The 18,702-nt window shown below is 39.0% G+C and overlaps 1 protein-coding gene across 3 annotated transcripts; it reads right to left on the reverse strand.

The window, feature by feature from the left end:
• Window positions 1–4,194: 4,194 nt before the first annotated feature.
• LOC117295184 (mixed lineage kinase domain-like protein) lies at window positions 4,195–10,711 on the reverse strand. Of its 3 annotated transcripts, none has more exons than XM_033777763.1 (11): window positions 10,336–10,711; window positions 9,194–9,719; window positions 8,750–8,809; window positions 8,170–8,323; window positions 7,399–7,499; window positions 6,852–7,063; window positions 6,287–6,432; window positions 5,843–5,892; window positions 5,338–5,478; window positions 5,008–5,037; window positions 4,195–4,414 (listed from the first exon to the last, which is right to left on the reverse strand). In XM_033777763.1, exons 2-11 carry the CDS (start codon window positions 9,690–9,692, stop codon window positions 4,377–4,379), a joined length of 1,431 nt encoding a protein of 476 aa, XP_033633654.1. In that variant the 5' UTR covers window positions 9,693–9,719; window positions 10,336–10,711; the 3' UTR covers window positions 4,195–4,376. The 3 variants fall into 3 exon arrangements, with proteins under 3 accessions (XP_033633654.1, XP_033633653.1, XP_033633655.1); XM_033777762.1 differs by having other exon boundaries at window positions 9,194–9,716; window positions 10,293–10,710; XM_033777764.1 differs by lacking the exons at window positions 4,195–4,414; window positions 5,008–5,037 and having other exon boundaries at window positions 5,387–5,478; window positions 5,797–5,892; window positions 9,194–9,716; window positions 10,293–10,711.
• Window positions 10,712–18,702: the final 7,991 nt, after the last annotated feature.

Here is an 18,702-nt window from a genome sequence, read left to right on the forward strand (position 1 = left end):
TTGTGTACAATGTAAATAGAAATAATTATTTTGTGATATTATAATACCAGCCTAAATGACGAATTCTGAGATTTTATCCAATTCTGACAAAGGCTTTTTATACATTACATGTTTCTGTGAATCCAGGGATTGATCTCACAATGATTGTCCAAACTTAGGGCTAGTCTAAGGTTAGGATGAGTAACTATCTATACCATCGGCCCCTTATAATAGTTAATAAGCAGGACTGTTCTTTTCAGAACTGAGAAATCTCCCGAACACCCGAACAATCTACTCCGCGGTAGTAGAATTAAGCAAGACAGTTCTCTAAGAACAAACTCTACCTGGCAAGTAGATACACACATGGTGTTACCACAACCCAAATATATGATGAGTAACTTGTCCTAACTCGAGATAAGACTAGTCTTAACTCTTTGTGAAATCCTCCCCAGGGGCATGAATAGAGAAGAGAGGCGCACGTAAGAAATGGTCGGGTGATAAAGAGGTAGTTCAGTCTCCCTAAGGCTCATCAAAATTCAGGATTGAACTATAAAGTTCTCCAAAAAAAAATATTATTAGTGCATCAATTTTAAAGGACACTATTGGTAATTGTCAAAGACTAGCCTTCACAGTTGGTGTATCTCAACATATACATGAAATAAAACAACCGTTCAAAATTTTAGCTCAATCGGTCATCGAACTTGCAAGATAATAATGAAATAAAAACACCCTTGTCACACGAAGTTGTGTGCGTTTAGATGGTTGATTTCAAGACCTCAAGCTCTAAATCTGAGGTCTTGAAATCAAAATCATGGAAAACTTTGGCACTTCAGATGGAGCCGGTTCTCACAGTGTTTTATACTACCGACCTCTCCCCATTACTCGTTACCAAGTAAGGTTTATGCTAATAAATATTTTGAGTAACTACCAATAGTGTCCACTGCCTTAAAGGGTTCTGAACATAGTGGCACTCTTTTAACATGAGGTTAAAGACTTTTATGTCCTCCCGCCCCCCCCCCCCCCCCCCCCCATTTTCATAAAGAACTATTTGAAAATTTTCAGATCACAAAAATGAAATTGACATTGGGGCGCTCATGAAATTTTTCACATCCATAAGTGGCTGTTGCCACGGCAATCATGTACAAACACAGTTTCTTCCCACATCCTTCCTCACTTCCTACCGCATTAATATACACATATTGACTGGCAACGAGGTAATTAGTATACATCTATTCCCAACAGGGACTTTGAGTGACCAGAAGAGTGACCTATTTAAGGCCCCTCTTCTGGTCACTCACAGGCCCGAGGGGGAATAGACGTACACTAGTTACCGAATTATGCCAGTCAATATGTGTTTTATAACACAACTCGGTCTTAAATGTCAAATAAGAACAGAAAAATGAGTTTTGTAGTTGTTCACGGTTCATGTCAAGAGAGGGCACTATATTCAAAGACTATTGCCCGCTCTGGTACTATTCCCGCAAAACATGCGCGCGCTCACTAGCCTATATTAGTTCATCCTACGTGACCGTGTTTCAGCCAACCAGAATACAGAACAAGCAAGAGGTGTGTTATAATCCTAAATAATGAAGTCAAACACCACACCATGAGTTGTTATAAACACTGGACACTATTGGTTATTGTCAAAGACCAGTCGTCTCACTTGGTGTATCTCAACATGCATAAAATAACAAACCTGAGAAAAAAAATTTGAGGTTGCGAGCTAATAATGCCTTAGGGTTATAATAATGAAAGAAAAAACACACTTGTCACACCAAGTTGTGTGCTTTCAGATGCTTGATTTCGAGACCTCCAAATATATTTCTAAGGTCTTGAAGTCACTGGTGTCTCATTTAATACTTGCTTAGCAGATAAATTTGTCAAGCAGCATTTTTTGCTTAACAGCTTCATGAAATTGATGTTATAAGGGTGACCAGAATTTGTCGCTCGTACCACAAAACGTGTTTTGAGAAAACCAGAACCACCACTTCCTTTCAAGAACTCTTCCCCTGAACTAGTTTGATGTTTGTTATTAGATGTGATCAGAAGTTCTGAAGTAGGCCAGGAGTTCAGTTTCTTTGTATCTCTTGTTGACGACGTATTAAACAAATTTAGTCTCAAATGTCAAATAGAATTTGGTAAACCAAAACGATTTTCTCTTTGCTGTAAAGACTTTTTATATTTTTGATAACAAATAATCGATGTGAATTTCAGTTGATTTTTTTGGTCTGTACCTGAATATGTATCATTGCATTAAGGATGAAGCAGTAATTCTTTTGTAAGTTTCTCATTTATATAAATGAATGAAAAAAAGGGAAAAATACATAAAGGAAATTATACTTAAATGTATATATTATACAGAATTATTAAATCAACAGTGTCATTATCATAATGCAATGCGCAATCTGTTTTTTATTGTTTTTGTGTAAATGTTTAGTGTTTGGATTCCTTCCAACAATTTCAGGGTTAGGGTAAAGGCCGGAAAAGGATTATCGTAAATATAACCAGTTTTTATGTAGCGCTGTTCACACGCGAAGGGCATCTCAAAATGCTTCATCAATATTACCTCTAGTCACTGAGCCTTAAGTTATTCCTTAAACCATCTCAGCTCCCTTGGGGGTATACAGCCATCACTATAAATCTACAAAAATGCTGAAAAAACGTGTCTTTGCCCAAACTCTACCCAATATCACCCTACCCCTTCCCAATCCCTTACCCCCTTCCTTATCCTTTCCCTTCACCCGTAACCTGAAGGTAATAGGTCTTGCCCCGCCCTATTCCTTGCCCGGATTCTACCCTAGTTTTTACCCCTTCCCGATCCCTTACCCTAACCCTATACCCTTTCCGAACTTTTACCCGTCCTTGCCCTATCCTTATCCTTACCCAAAGCCCATTCTTCTTGCCCAAACCCTATCTGTTGCCCAAACTATACCCTTACCTTACCCTACTAGTCCCTTCCCAAGCCCTTACCCCTTCCCTTCATCCCTACAAACCCCATGCCTTGCCCCAACTCTATCCGTTGCCCAAACTATACCCTTACCTTACCCTACTAGTCCCTTCCCGAGCCCGTACCCCTTCCCTTCATCCCTACAAACCCCACGTCTCGCCCTAACTCTATCCGTTGCCTAAACTCTACCCTTACCTAACCCCACTAGCCCCTTCCCAAGCCCTTACCCCTTTACCCAACCCTTCACCATGCCTCGCCCCAACTCTACCCTTACCTAACCCCACTAGCCCCTTCCCAAGCCCTTACCCCTTTACCCAACCCTTCACCATGCCTCGCCCCAACTCTATCCGTTGCCCAAACTCTATCCTTACCTAACCCTACTAGTCCCTTCCCGAGCCCTTACCTCTTACTCTATCCCTTTATCTTTACCCAAAGTGCATACTTCTTGCCCCAGCGCTATCCCTTCGCAAACTACACACTGACCAACCCCCCAACCCACCCCTCCTTACACTGTAAATGGGGCAGTATTTGATTTCAGGTATTCACAGACTAAAAATAAAAAGACGACTACAAGAGATTTTGTTTGTTCTTCTAAGAATTTTAATGGAAGATTATGAGCAAAATGTATAAAAATATACCCTTTGTTTTATTGTCAAAGTGGTATGATCTGAGACAGTTATGTTTAAGTTTTACATTTAAAAGTTAATAATAAAACCAATAGTTTGCACGGGGTTTGCCGCGGTGTTCCTGGTTTGATTGGCTGCATATTGCGTCACAGCACCTTGTTAACCAAGTGCTTTAAAGGAATAGGTATCATGCTTCAAAACATAGCTCCACATACCTTGCAAGAAAATTTACTGAGCACTTTGATACACCCGTTAGGGTGTGATAAAGCGCTGTATAGGAACCTAGTATTATTCGATTTTTTTCTTAAAGCCAGTGGACACTTTCGAAACAGAATTTATTTTTAAAGTTCACAGATTTACAAATAAGGTAATGGTGAAAGAGACAGACTTCTCTTGAAACATTATTCCATGAAATGCTGTACTTTTTGAGAAAACATTTAAACAATATCGATTCTCGGTAGCGAGATTGACGGATTTATTTTAAACACATGTTTAACGTGCGGAAACAAGGGTTGGTTTTCCCGTTATTTTCTCCCGACTCAAATTCTAAATCTTGGGTCTCAAAATTAAAGTCGTGGAAAATTACTTCTTTCTCGAAAACGACTTTACTTAAAGGGAGCCGTTTCTCACAATAGTTTATACTTACAACAGCTCCCCATTACTTGTTATAATTATTTTGAGTAATTACCAATAGTGTCCACTGCCTTTAAAGGCCCTGTCACCTGCAAGGTGTTTCGTGGACTTTGATGGATTTACCCTCTGGTGGAAATAAGAACAGGTCTTGAGTGGAAGGATCCAAGAGAGATAATCTCGGGCTCGTCACCTTACACCCATGTTACACCATTGGATTTGCAGAGGGCACCTGTAGACAGAAAAATAAATAAGTATTGTTTGAAGCTTTGCATGGTGTGGAGAAATAAGAAGAAACTATAAATAAATAGTAAACTTGCGGGTACAACCATGTGTAAATCTCTTAGGGTGAGTGTTGGCTCTGAAAAGAGCCGATTGGGTTGAGAAAAAAATAAATCTTTATAATGACAACCAAAATGAAAAAAATAAAAATAAATGCAAAGCTTCCTTTTTTTTATTCAAACACTTTTAATGACATTGTTTTGCAAAAATTCCAGCAGATTTTGTCAAAAATACTATTTAAAGGAATAGTGTACTATTTTATAACTATTTGATTGTTTTATTCCCATACTTAAATGTAGATGTATACAATAAAACTAAACCTGTGCTAAATTCATTTCAAAAGGTGGTCCAGAGCCGTTATGCAGGAAGAAATAATTGGTACACACAATCTGAGAAGTGTTACCGACAGTAACGCTTCTCAATTCAAATTTTGGGGCATAAAAACTTGCATCTTTTTTTTTTTTTTTACTCCCAAGTTGAATCGGTCTCAAAAGTATTGCTTAAACTACCATCCCTTAAAGACAACAGAACACACATACTTACTTCTCAAGCCTTTAAGGGTGTCCACGATCTCTGAAATGAAGGACAGTAAAAAAGCAATCAAAGAAACAATTAAAAACAGCAATGAAAAATTAAAAAAAGCGATGAAACAGCTAAGGGCATAACTATTAGATGTTTGTTGCTAGAATTACTCAGCAGACATATTTTTCCATTCCGGTGAAGAATTTAAATTTCAAACCATGACACTAAAATGGAAGAGAAAATGCCAAGACTTGTACACTCGAGGTTTGTTCTTTGAAGTAAGAATTCTGAACATAAATTGCAAATAATCTTTTGCCCTTTGTGTCGGGCACACAACAAATGTTTACTTACCACTAGATGTCGGTCGGTCCAGAGGGCCAAAGCTCTGACATTTATCAATCAGTTGTTTAAGTCCTTCATTTGTCACAAATGAAGGAAAGGCCAGTTTTCCCTTCTGCATAACAAATGTCGTAACTTCTAAATCATTTTGCCCTGGGAAAATGTAAACAAATGTTTAAGAATTTCACATGAAACTGATCTTCTTAGAAATTGCATGTAGATTTGTTGATGAAGGAGTTTCTTTTTATGAAACTGTAACAAAAACTAAGATTTCATTGCTGATCAATATTTAATAATAATAATAATAAGAGCTGAGATGGTTTAAGGAATGAAATGCCATAGTGACCAGGGGTAATATAGTTTGAGCAATATGACCGATTTAAACGCTAATCAAAGACATATTTATTGTTATTGTCATAAAAATATTAATATTTAAAAAACTTATTTGTGGTATTTTAAGATGACATTTACCAAAAACGCCCTGAAGAAATTCTTTACCGTCAAGATCATGATTTACCTTCGTATGGTTGGAGTCCAGTGGCTATTTCCCACATTATAATTCCATAACTGTAAAAAAAAAAATGAATTAAAGTTTATCTAAACAGATGACATGAACGAGAACCCCCAAATCAACAAATTATGCCGTTTGACCCATTTTCCATTTACAATTTACAAAGGCACAAATTTGTTAGCTTTCAGATGCCTGAAGGCTTAAGGCCTGAAGTCTTATAATATTACAGTGAGAAATTACCTCTTCCTCAAAAACTATGTTACTTAAGAGGGACGTGTTTCTCACAATGTTTTATACTATTTACAGCTCTCCATTGTTCGATACCAGGTAAGTTTTTATGCTAACCAGTATTTTGAGTAACTTCCATGTGTGCAGTGCCTTTAAAATGCTTCGCATCTAAGTGAGATCATTAAGCGAGCACCAATTAAAGATTGTTGTCAAATCGTGTACCTGTACACCTCCATGGGCTCATTTGGGGCAAGGTTTACATCCTTTATGTGCTCAGGGCTAACGTAGTTCATGTTTGAGGTGGGACGTCTCAGCTTCGTCCGTCTCCGGATCGACGTGTAAGTTTTGGCCATCCCCACATCAGAAATCTGTATATTATGAAAATAATAAAACAGAGATGAGTAATGGTACTGTCAGGATGAGGGTGCCCCCATTATGCCCTGCACACAAGTATCAAGACTAGGGCACAATTTCATAAAGCTGTTTAGCAGATAATAATTTCTTTGGTAAGCAAGAAATGAGTGGGCTACCAGTCGCAACAATGTAAACTTTATGAAATGTTGGCTGGTAACCCGTTTTTGCTCAGCAAGATTTGTCTTGTCTGAGCAGGTTTTTATATCTATAGGCTCTATGAAATTGGGTCCATGACTCCAACCAACGCTCTGCTGATAAGAAACACCAGAGCTTGAGTCCAGCGCTCTTGACGCTTCAGCCACAACAGTTTGACTATGGCTATTGTACAGTAGGAAAATACAATGGCTGAATATTTACTGGTCGATGCATTTACCTTCACTTCCCACTTAGCATTGACGAGAAACCTATGGCTTGATAGGTCGAGGTGGAGCATGGCTCGATCCATGTGATGGATGCAATAAAGTCCGAGGGCGCCATCCAGAGCCATCTGAATGCGCTTATGACACGGAAGCAGACTTGCGTCGGTGTTGTCTAGGACATGACGAAGGTTGCCCCGCTCCATATACTCCATAACGATCATAGGCTCTGGAATTAAAATGACCAAAATAAGAAAAAGTACAAAATTTGCAAACAAATTTCAGGTGGTTCTTTTAAATGATAGGGAAATAAAATTCTTTTTTGTGTGTGTTTTTTGAAAACAACTTCACGCCAAGATTTCTCAAATTTGTCTGTGCTCAGTTGACGTGCAGTTTTATGTCCCATCCGAAGGGCAATGACAATGATCAAGTGGATTGATTTAGGAAACAAGATTCACTCTGCTGATCAGAAACACCAGAGCTTGAGTCCAGTGTGCTTGATTGCTTGGCCATGACACGCAACAACAGGGGAATCAATTTTGCTGTGGCAGTTGAAGAGCTCACCTATTGTGGTAGATACACCCCAAATCCGAACAACATGAATGGAACTGAGGCGAATCAGATTCTTTACTTCTTGAAGGAGAACGCCTTTATTCAAATTCGCTCTGCAAATGTAAAATAATGAAGAAAAGGATCAAAACAACTCATATTATTATGAAGACAATTATTTAGTTATTCACAAAGGCTTTTAATTTCATTCAGGGCAGAAAAGTATCGATGAGCAATATTGGGTTTCTAGCTGGCCAAACTGACAATTCACCATAACGGCCAGACACACTGAAGCGATAACAAAAACAATACTGATCAAGACGCAAAGAGGTTGCTTTCTGTTGGTATAATTGCTCTTCGCAGAATACAGGCACGCTTATTCCAAAAATTGTGGGCGTGCATTGTTAACATCCTCGTTCTCGTTATCGAGGCCAGTGTGACCGGCCTTAACTGGCTACTCTTCAGAAGAGTGACAGATTCCCTAATGACAGTAGGAAGATTGTTCCAAAATTATTGGCCCAGCTACACTAAAAGCTTTTTGACTTAGAACTTTGTTTGCTCAGGGAACATTCAAGCGAGTTATGTCAAGTGTGAACCGTACAAATCGTGGTGGAGTGTAATGTGACAGTAAAGTGGAAATGTATCGCAGGAGTAGTTTTGTGCAAGCATTTTAAAACAATAAGGGCAATCTTAAAACGGATTAATTCCCTTATTGGTAGCCAATTAAGGTCCCTTAGTGATGGGGTAATATTAACTATTTATTTTGCAAAAGTTTAAAAGAAGTACCCTTCTGGACAAACTTTCAGGGCGACCGTTTCCTTCTTATACGAAGCCTTGTAGACTGTTCCCATAAACCCTTTAGTTAACAATTCTCTGTTTTCTAGCCGACTTGAGTCGATTTCTTTGGGTCCACCATCATGTTCCTGGTCAAAACAGTTGCCTGTACAAGAAAAGATAGAGGTAAAAAGATGTTTACGATTCTGAAATCTGGGTAGGGGACCTGGGAAAGTTTGTGGAGGGGGGTAAATGATTCTTTGCGTTCAACATTGTAAACTGCTAGATGTTCAGGCCTGTATTACAGTTGTGATAACGTAACCCTCCTCCCGACAACAAAGGAATAGGGTTACGTTATCACAACTGGTATACAGCATGACTTGTAATGGCACGACAATTTTCTCAAAGATTTTCAAATTCTGTCTTTTACTCAGACACATTGGCCTTGTTTCTTGAAAGACAACTTCCCAGATATTAAAGGGGCACATTATCTTCTGATTGGGCACTTTGGACTCAAAAGGCATTTGTTGTTAAATTAATATGGTTGGAGAGACTTTTTAGAAGACTGAAAATCTAAAGGTCGTTATCTTACCCGGTTTTGCAGACAGCTTTCTCTTTATTTCATTGACCTTTGCAGTGATTACTTCTAGACCTGTATGTAAGAAAACAATAATATGAGCAAAATAAGAATGGTACACGTAATTGAACCGTTTCCAAAATGACCTTTTAAAACTAGTGGTGCGGAGCTCAGTCTCGAAATCAGAGTAGAAAGCAAAGCAATTAATGTAGAGAGCTACCATAGGAAAACAACCTAGTAGTGTCGTTAGAATGCGTCCACTGGATCGAGATCTCAAAGTGGCTTAAATGGAGGAAACTCTACTTGACCTGAAATGTTATCCTGCACACAAATTCACTGCGAAAAAGATTGGTTTTCCTGTTTATACAGAATCACATCCTTCCTGGTTCAGGAGTTATACGTTCTCTCCTTGATACCCCCCCTCCCCCCAATTTAAGCTCTGCACCTTCACTGACATACCCAATTGTAGATCTTCTAGTTTTTCAGTGATGTCAAGAAGATGTTGCAGATCTTTCTCATGGTCTTCTCTATCTTCTTTAAGTCGATCGAACGACACCTCTCTCGTTTCCACGTGTAATATAAAATGAACAGCTTTCACGAGGGCATCCAGCTGCCCGCTGAATTCGTCGAATTGGTTGCCAATCTTGTTTGCATGCCGTAATTTCCGTAAGAAAGATTTCTCTGTCAATGTGCCGAGGAAGTCTCGAATACCCTGTACAAGTTTTAGGAGATCCCCCAGTGCTTGACTGAACAACTTCAGTCCCTGTTCATCGCGAGCACCACTGCCCACAATTGCATTGTTCTCACTGTTGACGAGTTTCTTGATGGCTGGTTCTAAGTTTGTGATCCTCTTAGCAAGAGTCTGGCTACGATGCTTAAAGGACTGTACTTTACTAACAATGTTGTGTATCTCGAGGATCACAGTAAGGACCATACTAGCTGGCTCGACGAACTCCATTCTGACGAAAGGTTCTTACTTCCTCTAAAATAGAAGCAACAAAAGGGAAAACAATTGTAAACAATCAAGTGTTAAAATTGTTAGCTGTTGGCAGCAGACTGCTTTACCAAACCAAAGGAGAGTTTGTCTCGAAGGGGAAGGCTCTAAATGACAATACAAGATACATGAGCAATGAATGAAAAGGAAGAGGGACACGTTGCCTTGGATCGGTTGAGTTAGTCCATGAAAAGCGCTTTGTGTGGATCGTTATACTTGTATTGAATTCTACTTTTAAAACATCTTTCTAAACTTTGATCAAATGTTTCAAACGTATTTCATAGAACAATCGCCCACCCCTAGGGAACGTGTCCCTTGGATGGAGTACAGTGCCTCAGTAACTGGGTCTAGTTACTTCCTAGTTGCGATAGATAACTTAACCCTCCCCCCGACGGGAAGCCGGTCGTACCCTCCTCCCGACGGGAAGCCGTCGCGACGGGAGGAGGGTTACGTTAACTGTTATCGCAACTAGTTACTTCCACAAACCACACCTTAATAATCACGTTATCATCGCAACCCCCCGCAAAACTCTTCTTAATTATTACGTTAGGCCCCAATACTTACTCAACAGATCACGAAAGAGACAGAAAATGCCACAGTCAGATGATCAGATGTTGGAAGAACAGTCTTTGAGAAACGAGTGCTCTACTGCTAGTGCTTTGATGATGTGCTGATCGTAGATTGACTGTACTGCCAAAGTGAAAGCCAGTTCGAAACTTCCGGTAAGTGTTGTGTGTGCGATGACGTAGCTCATGGGGAACTTTTGGGGACTTCCCCTTTTTGTAAAGAACTCCGAACGAGTTTTTGATGTTGCTTTTGAAGTGTTTTGTTATTCAATCCGGCGGAGCGGAGGATTACAAAAGGTGTTTATGAATCCATGCTAAATTTTTATCAACAGGAACTCCATGTGACATATGAATACCCTAAAAATTGATATTTTATGGGCGTACAAGTACAACTTTCCTCAGTAAGGCCGTGTCTGAATTGGCGACTTCACTTCAAGAGAGGGCGCTGTTTTAAAATTATTTTGTTTTACCAAGAGGGCGCTGTTCTTGCGCATATGCAGTGCATACTATTAATTTTCGTAAACATGTCGTCTGCTCTCGATGGTTTTAAAAATCAAAATGTTTTCTTCACAATTCATCGGTAAGTAAGGATTTGTTTGTTTAGTGTCTGTGGTGTGGTGAAGCACTATCTACTCCATCACGAGTGATATAATAAACCGATCACAGAAAACAAATAATTGATAGCAGTTGTTGTTTTGTTGGTGTTGACTGGGTGATTGTATTTGCCACTCACTCTCACACTTTCCTATAGTAAATGTATCTGTATGACCCATATTGCCTTAATACATCAAACATTGAAAGTGTGTGTGCGCACCACGCACAACCAACAACTCTCAGCGATTGACAAAGATTAAAGTTTCTTTTACCTCAAGTCATGCATGTGGCTCAATGAGCCACTGTTTGTCAATTCTTGACTTCATGCAAGGGTCACCGGTTGTCAAGTGTTAAGGCTGCATGACTTGCAATAACAAGGTTGTGGGTTTGAATCTTACCAAGCTCATCACTGATTTCAATGTGACTATAAGTTATAAGTTTTGTCGTCTTGTAACTGAATCACAATTTCTTTATTTATTTTGTTCAATTCATAATCCTAGATGTGTTGTAAATATCATCCTTTCTAGAACTCCGCTCCCAATCACAATCTCTTCTTGCCTGTTCATCGGCTTCAACTATACGGCCATCAAAGACGCACAAATTCTGGATCAATTCAAACGCTTGTTTCAAAACTCTTTTGTTAAACTCTAACTTACTTTGTTTGTGTTCTCTTTTGACTTTGTACAACGCATTGGGACTCCGTGTGTAATGCACTTTATAAGATTGGTTTATTATTATTATTATTAAGAGAGAGATTGGCTGTTGCTACTAGGTTGGTGTTTATCCTTGTGGGAGTTTGCCGAGTTCCCTCGATGGGAGGCTCATCTAACCAAACAACAATATCAAATATGTTCACAAAGCATTATTTTAATATCCTAAAAGGTTTGTGTCCTATCTGAATGGATGGTATTCAATTCAAGGCCTTTTGAATTAACTCATTTGCCGTGGTGCCATTTGCTTAATGCAAATCAAAGTTAGATTTTCCTCCTAGAAGTGACACTTACAAGAGGAAAATTACCGTACCCCTTCAAGAGTGAAGTTCGGTACAAGGGGAGACCAGGGCCCAATTTCATAGAGCTGCTAAGCACACAAATTTGCTAAGCATGAAATTTCTTCCTTAATAAAACCGGGATTACCAACCAAATTTTCATTTGTGGCACATTGCCTGGTACTAGTATCCAGACATCGTTTGCTTCTCCTGAAAATCAGTGGAAATTTGGTCGGTAACCCTGTTTTTATCAAGGAAGGAATTTGACTGCTAAGCAAATTTTTGTGCTTGGCAGCTCTTGAAATTGGGCCCAGTGGTTACCACCCAATGGGCCGGGCCATTGGTTTAATTGTATCAAAAATAACAAAATGAAAAATCCCAAACGCCACCTTTTCACTCAAATTGTTGTTGTGTGTTTTCCCCACTGTAGGAATCCTTGACGTTACCTCACTGTCGTTTCAACAAACACAGTTTTAGTTGTCACCAACTATCATCACGCAAGAAGTCTTCAGCAGATGACAGTTTGAAATATGTATACGCTTCACCTCTCGAAATTACTGCAATTACTGGTGAGTTTCAAAGTCTTGTGATGAATTTGATTGTCAGTGTGTGGTCATGCCGATGTTACCCCTTCTACTACTGTACTTCAATCCAAACCTCCCCCTTATCTTTCAATCTTGAACCGCCCCCAAGATGCTACCCCTTCTACTACCAGCCTGTACTTTAACTTCCAAACCTCCCCCTTTTTGTCAATCTTGAACCGCCCTAAGATGTAACCCCTTACAATAAAAAGAACATTATTTTTGTTCACAGTTGGGCCAAACAAAAGTATAATAATGTTTCCTTTTACACTCAATTTGGATAACAGGTGGGCAACATCTTTTTCATTTAGTTGGCCTAAACAAAAATAAAATTATGTTTCCCATTACACTGAATCAAAATATAGGCAAGCACACAGGTGGGCAATTATTTGTTTTTGTTTTTGGGTTTTCTATACTTTAATCCCAACCTCCCCTCTTTCTGTCAAACTTGAACCGCCCCAAGATGTTTCCCCTTTATCCAAGAATGCATCCAAATTTTCTGTCAATCTTGAACCACCCCAAAGATGTTACCCTTCTACTACCAGCCTGTACTTCAATCCAACCTCCCCCTTTCGTTCAATCTTGAACCGCCCCCAAGATGTTACCCCTTTTACTACCAGCCTGTACTTCAATCCAACCTCCCCCTTTCTGTCAATCTTGAACCGCCCCCAAGATGTAACCCTTTCTTCTACCAGCCTGTACTTCAATCCAACCTCCCCCTTTCTTTCAATCTTGAACCGCCCCCAAGATGTAACCCCTTCTACCACCAGCTTGTACTTAAATCCAACCTCCCCCTTTATTTCAATCTTGAACCGCCCCCAAGATGTAACCCTTTCTACTACCAGCCTGTACTTTAATCCAAACCTCCCCCTTTCTTTTGATCTTGAGCCCCCTCCAAGATGTTACCCCTTCTACCAGTCTGGGCCAAATTTCATAAAGCCTGTAAGCACAACAAAATTGCTTGCTTAGCATGAAATTTCTATCTTAATAAAAACAAGATTACCAACCAAATTTTCGTGTGATTTTCAGGATAAGCAAACAACAGCTGAATGGCAGTTACAAGCAATATGCAACATAACAAATTAAAAGGAAGAAGTTTTATGCTAAGCAAATTTTTGGCTTACAGGCTTTATGAAATTGGGCCCTTTACTTTCAACCCCCCCCCCCCCCCCCCCCCCCCCCCCCCGCTCTTTCAATCTTAAACCACCGAAAACAACACCCACTACTGCTCTTCACTAATAATGGAAAAATACAGAACTCTTGAAATCAATTTCCATTTCATTAAGTTCAAGTTTTATTTAATTTCTTCTCCGAAGAAAAATCAAAGAACAAGTTTTAAAAATAATTAGAAGCCTGAGGAGAATTGAACTCTTTACAATAAAATCTAGCCAATTATTAATGCACTGGCTGGTAAACAGGACTTAGTTTTGTTCATTGGTTTTCTGTACTTTAATCCCAACCTCTCCTCTTTCGGTCAAACTTGAACCGCCCCAAGATGTTTCCCCTTTATCCCAAAATGCATCCCACTTTTCTGTCAATCTTGAACCACCCCCAAGATGTAACCCCTTCACTGCCAGCCTACCCCTCCTCCTCATATTTTTTTCTTCTTGAACCGCCCCCAAGTTGCTACCCTTTCTACTACCAGCTTGTACTTCAATCCAACCTCCCCCTTTATTTCAATTTGAACCGCCCCCAAGTTGTAACCCTTTCTACTACCAGCCTGTACTTCAATTCCAACCTCCCCCTTTCGTTCAATCTTGAACCGCCCTTAGATGTAAACATTATTTTTGTTCACAGTTGGGCCAAACAAAAATATAATAATGGTTCCTTTTCCACTCAATTTGGATAACAGGTGGGCAACATCTTTTTCATTTAGTTGGCCTAAACAAAAATAAAATTATGTTTCCCATTACACTGAATCAAAATATAGGCAAGCACACAGGTGGGCAATTATTTGTTTTGGTTTTTTCGTTTTCTGTACTTTAATCTCAACCTCCCCTCTTTCTGTCAAACTTGAACCGCCCCCAAGTTGTTACCCCTTTCTACTACCAGCCTGTACTTATCTAAACCTCCCCCTTTCTTTCAATCTTGGGCCGCCCCCAAGATGTAACCCTTTCTTTCGTGAGCAGCCTCCAAGATGTTACCCCATTTACCAGTCTGGGTCCAATTTCATATAGCCTGTAAGCACCAAAAATTGCTTGCTTAGCATGAAATTTCTATCTTAATAAAAACAGGATTACCAACCAAATTTCCAAGTGATTTTCAGGATAAGCAAACGACAGCTGAATGCCAGTAACAAGCAATATGCAACAAATTAAAATTTGGCTGGTAATCTTGTTTTATCAAGGAAGAAGTTTCATGCTAGGCAAATTTTTGTGCTTACAGGCTTGATGAAATTGGGTCCTTTACTTTAATCAACCCCCCTTTATTTCAATCTTGAACCGCCTCCAAGATGTAACCCTTTCTTCTACCAGCCTGTACTTTAATCCAAACCTCCCCCTTTCTTTTGATCTTGAGCCCCCTCCAAGATGTTACCCCTTCTACCAGTCTGGGCCCAATTTCATCAAGCCTGTAAGCACAAAAAAATTGGTTGCTTAGCATGAAATTTCTATCTTAATAATTACAAGATCACCAACCAAATTTCCACATGATTTTCAGGATAAGCAAACAACAGCTGAATGGCAGTTACAAGCAATATGCAACATAACAAATTAAAAGGAAGAAGTTTCATGCTACGCAAATGTTTGTGCTTACAGGCTTCATGAAACTTGGCCCTGTACTTTCAACCCCCCCCCCCCCTGCTCTTTCAATCTTAAACCACCGAAAACAACACCCACTACTGCTCTTCACTAATAAGGGAAAAATAAAGAACTCTTGAAATCAATTTCCATTTCATTAGATTCAAGTTTTATTAAATTTCTTCTCCGAAGAAAAATCAAAGAACAAGTTGTAACAATTAAAAGCCTGAGGAGAATTGAACTCTTTACAATAAAATCTAGGCAATTGTTAATGCACTGGTAGACAGGACTTAGCGTTCACATTAACATGTCATGCCTTTAAAGGCAGTGGACACTATTAGTAATTACTCAAAATAATTATTAGCATAAAACCTTACTTGGTAATGAGTAATGGGGAGAGGTTGATAGTATAAAACATTGTGAGAAACCACTCCCTCTGAAGTGACGTAGTTTTCGAGAAAGGAGTAATTTTCCACGAATTTGATTTCGAGACCTCAAGTTTAGAATTTGAGGTCTCGAAACAACTTTTCTTTAATTATTATCTCACAACTTCGATGACCAATTCAGCTCAATTTTTCACAGTTTTGTTATTTTATGCATATGCTGAGATACATCAAGTGAGAAGACTGGTCTTTGACAATTACCAATAATGTCCAGTGTCTATAAAAGAAAACCTGACAGGTACTCTTAAGAACAATGTATCACCCTAATCTGACATTTTGCTTATAATGATTACAAAATAAATCAGGCTGTTTTCAAAGCATTTTTCCCTAGAAAAAGGCCCTACACTATTTGTAGCTAAGGTTACATATTTAATACAAACTGTCAAGTTTGATCAACATGGTGCTTATAACATTCTCGATTCTTTGATTTCTGTTAACAGGTTCATTAAGATGATGAGGAGCAGCAGTTTCCTCACAAGAAATGCACCAAGGCTGTAATGAGAACACTTAGATTGCAGCTTCATCATGACTTCAAACACTTCATCATCTCTCTACTACAAGCTTCTTCTTGTTATCAATTCAAGGATATTAAGGTAGGCTTGTTGTTTTGTTTATGAATTGTAAAAAGGCCTGTTAACAAACAGTTTGACTTCATCACCGTGATACTTAAAGGGGTTTGTCACACTTAAAGGCACTTGTCAGCAACTTTGAGTCAACTGCTGCAGTGCACACTTCCACTTGTAAAATGTTTTTACAATCCAAACAAAAATTGCCAAAAATACGATGGGGTAAATTTGATGAAGTCTTACATCGTGTAAACAGACCTTTACTTACAGTCCATTTATTGCGACTGTTGATGTATTAAAATACTATCCATTGGTGCTGGCAGAAGGATATTTAAAGTTACTTATGCCATTTTGCTAGCAAAGCTTTGTACAACAATCAACTCATCAGCGGAAAGCACACAATGAATTGCAATGGCCACATTTCTTATAATACTAATGCTAAGCGGCAATATAAATATGTGTTGCTGGAATTACTCTTACTCAGTCAAATGTCTTAGTTCATTCTCTTGGAGAGCGTAACTTTCCTACAAAGACCAATAAGTGTTTGGATATATCGAACTCTCTAGCTCAAAGCGTTTCATAGATTGCCAATTACCGTTAACTGCTGAGGAGTTTCTGTCGCGAGTATTTCTCTTGAAGTCCTTCTGCCATCACACATCTATAAAATAATGGAAATATACAATTAATTAGTATGTGTAGTATATAATCATGTATCTATGTGATGCTTTAGTGGCTCACATGTATGGGTTAGTGTCGTAGCTTTACTTTGTCAAAGATCACATCAAGTTTGCTGAGTTTACATTTACTCACCAACCCAGCTCAATCGTTAAAGATTTTGTACCATTCATACTTTCATTTCAATGGCACTTCTAGAAAGATAATAATATTGAATGTGAGGAACAATGGCATCAATTGATGGTATACTATCAGGTTTTGATTTTAGATATATCAAGTAGTAAATAATTTGGGTTTGAACAAAGACAAACCGACTAGAGCGGGGTTTGAACCAAGGACCAAATTATGCCGGCGCACAACTGACCTATCCAGCCTTTTGTTGGCGGTCTCCGTCTTTAGTCAATATTATGTTTGCTTGGGGTGCTATTTCTTAATTCATTCCAAGATTATTAGTTTAATTATAAGACGATCAGTCTTTTTGATCACCAGTAAGCATTTATCCAATGTTTATACACGTTGCCTATTCTGCAACATATAAGCAGAGACTGTGAATGTTTTGTGGAATCAGTAAATTCATTCATGCTCCTGTTTCAGTGAACACACTGGTAACAAGCAACTTTGAATGTGAATAACATAAAATCATCAACAGAGCTCGAGTTCGTAGTCCTTATCAGTTTTTATTAAAAACGCTTTGATATTTGGTTTATTGATTGCGCTATCAACACACAAGCAAGCATGATTTTGTTTAGAGATAATTAACTAGAACTCAAACTTAATACTCTGTGAACTTTCAGATTAAACCGCATCAGTTTCAAGTTGTTGTTGTTGATACATAGCAGCTTGGCTGATAAGGAATACGGACTCGAGCTCTGTTGATGTTTCTGTTCAGCAGAGTGTAGGTTCGAGTCCTGATCGTGACACTTGTGTCCTATAGCAAGACACTTAATCATTATTGATGGGGGGCCGTAAGCTGTTGGTTCTGTGTGCTGTGTAATACACCTAAAATAACTTTGTGCACTTATCTGAAAGAGAGGGGGGTCTGCCCCAATATTCCTGGTCTGATTGGCTGTGCATCACAGCACCGTGTAAAGGAATTGGTCTCGTACTTGAGCATCAGGGACGAGCGTCACTGAGTGACGTTTATGAGGGCTATATAAGATGCCACCAGTATTATTATTACCATTTTACAACTTAGAGTGCCCTTTTCTTATCGAGTGTTTGCCTTCTTGTAGAGATAAAAAGTTGCAATTAGTTTCTCGTAGTTTAAGTTAGTGGTGTAACCAGAGGGGGCCCCAAAACATTTCCCCAAAATGAGACAGACTTGGGGACAAGTCGTCAAAATGTCTGTTGCGGTGATAGCGAAACAGCTTTCTCGTAACTATCTATCGATACTGCTTCATCTTGAGAAACTATTGCTACTACAACATGAAACACTAAAATGAAAGTAGTCTCCAAAAGGCTGACTGTTGCGGTGATAGCGAACAGCTTTCTCGTATTCGTAACTATCTATCGATACTGCTTCTTTGCGAGAGACTATTGCTCTCTTGACTACATTTTAATGACCCCCCCTCCCCTATCTCTTGTTACAACACAAACGTTTACACAACTTGGCTACTTTATACTGTGATGTATCTTGTCAATATTACTCAGATGGAAATCCGTCGGTGAAGTTTGAGAAGCCAAAGATCGTGTACTGTATACTAGTTGTATCTATGCTCAGGCAATGTTGTTGTTTACATTATGGCCTACTACTATTGCTCGTTTGACTGCACTTTAATGACCCCCTCCCCCCTATCTCTGGTTACAACACAGACGTATATAAC

This window comes from Asterias rubens, chromosome 9, assembly GCF_902459465.1.
Source record: "Asterias rubens chromosome 9, eAstRub1.3, whole genome shotgun sequence".
Classification (NCBI taxonomy): domain Eukaryota; kingdom Metazoa; phylum Echinodermata; class Asteroidea; order Forcipulatida; family Asteriidae; genus Asterias; species Asterias rubens.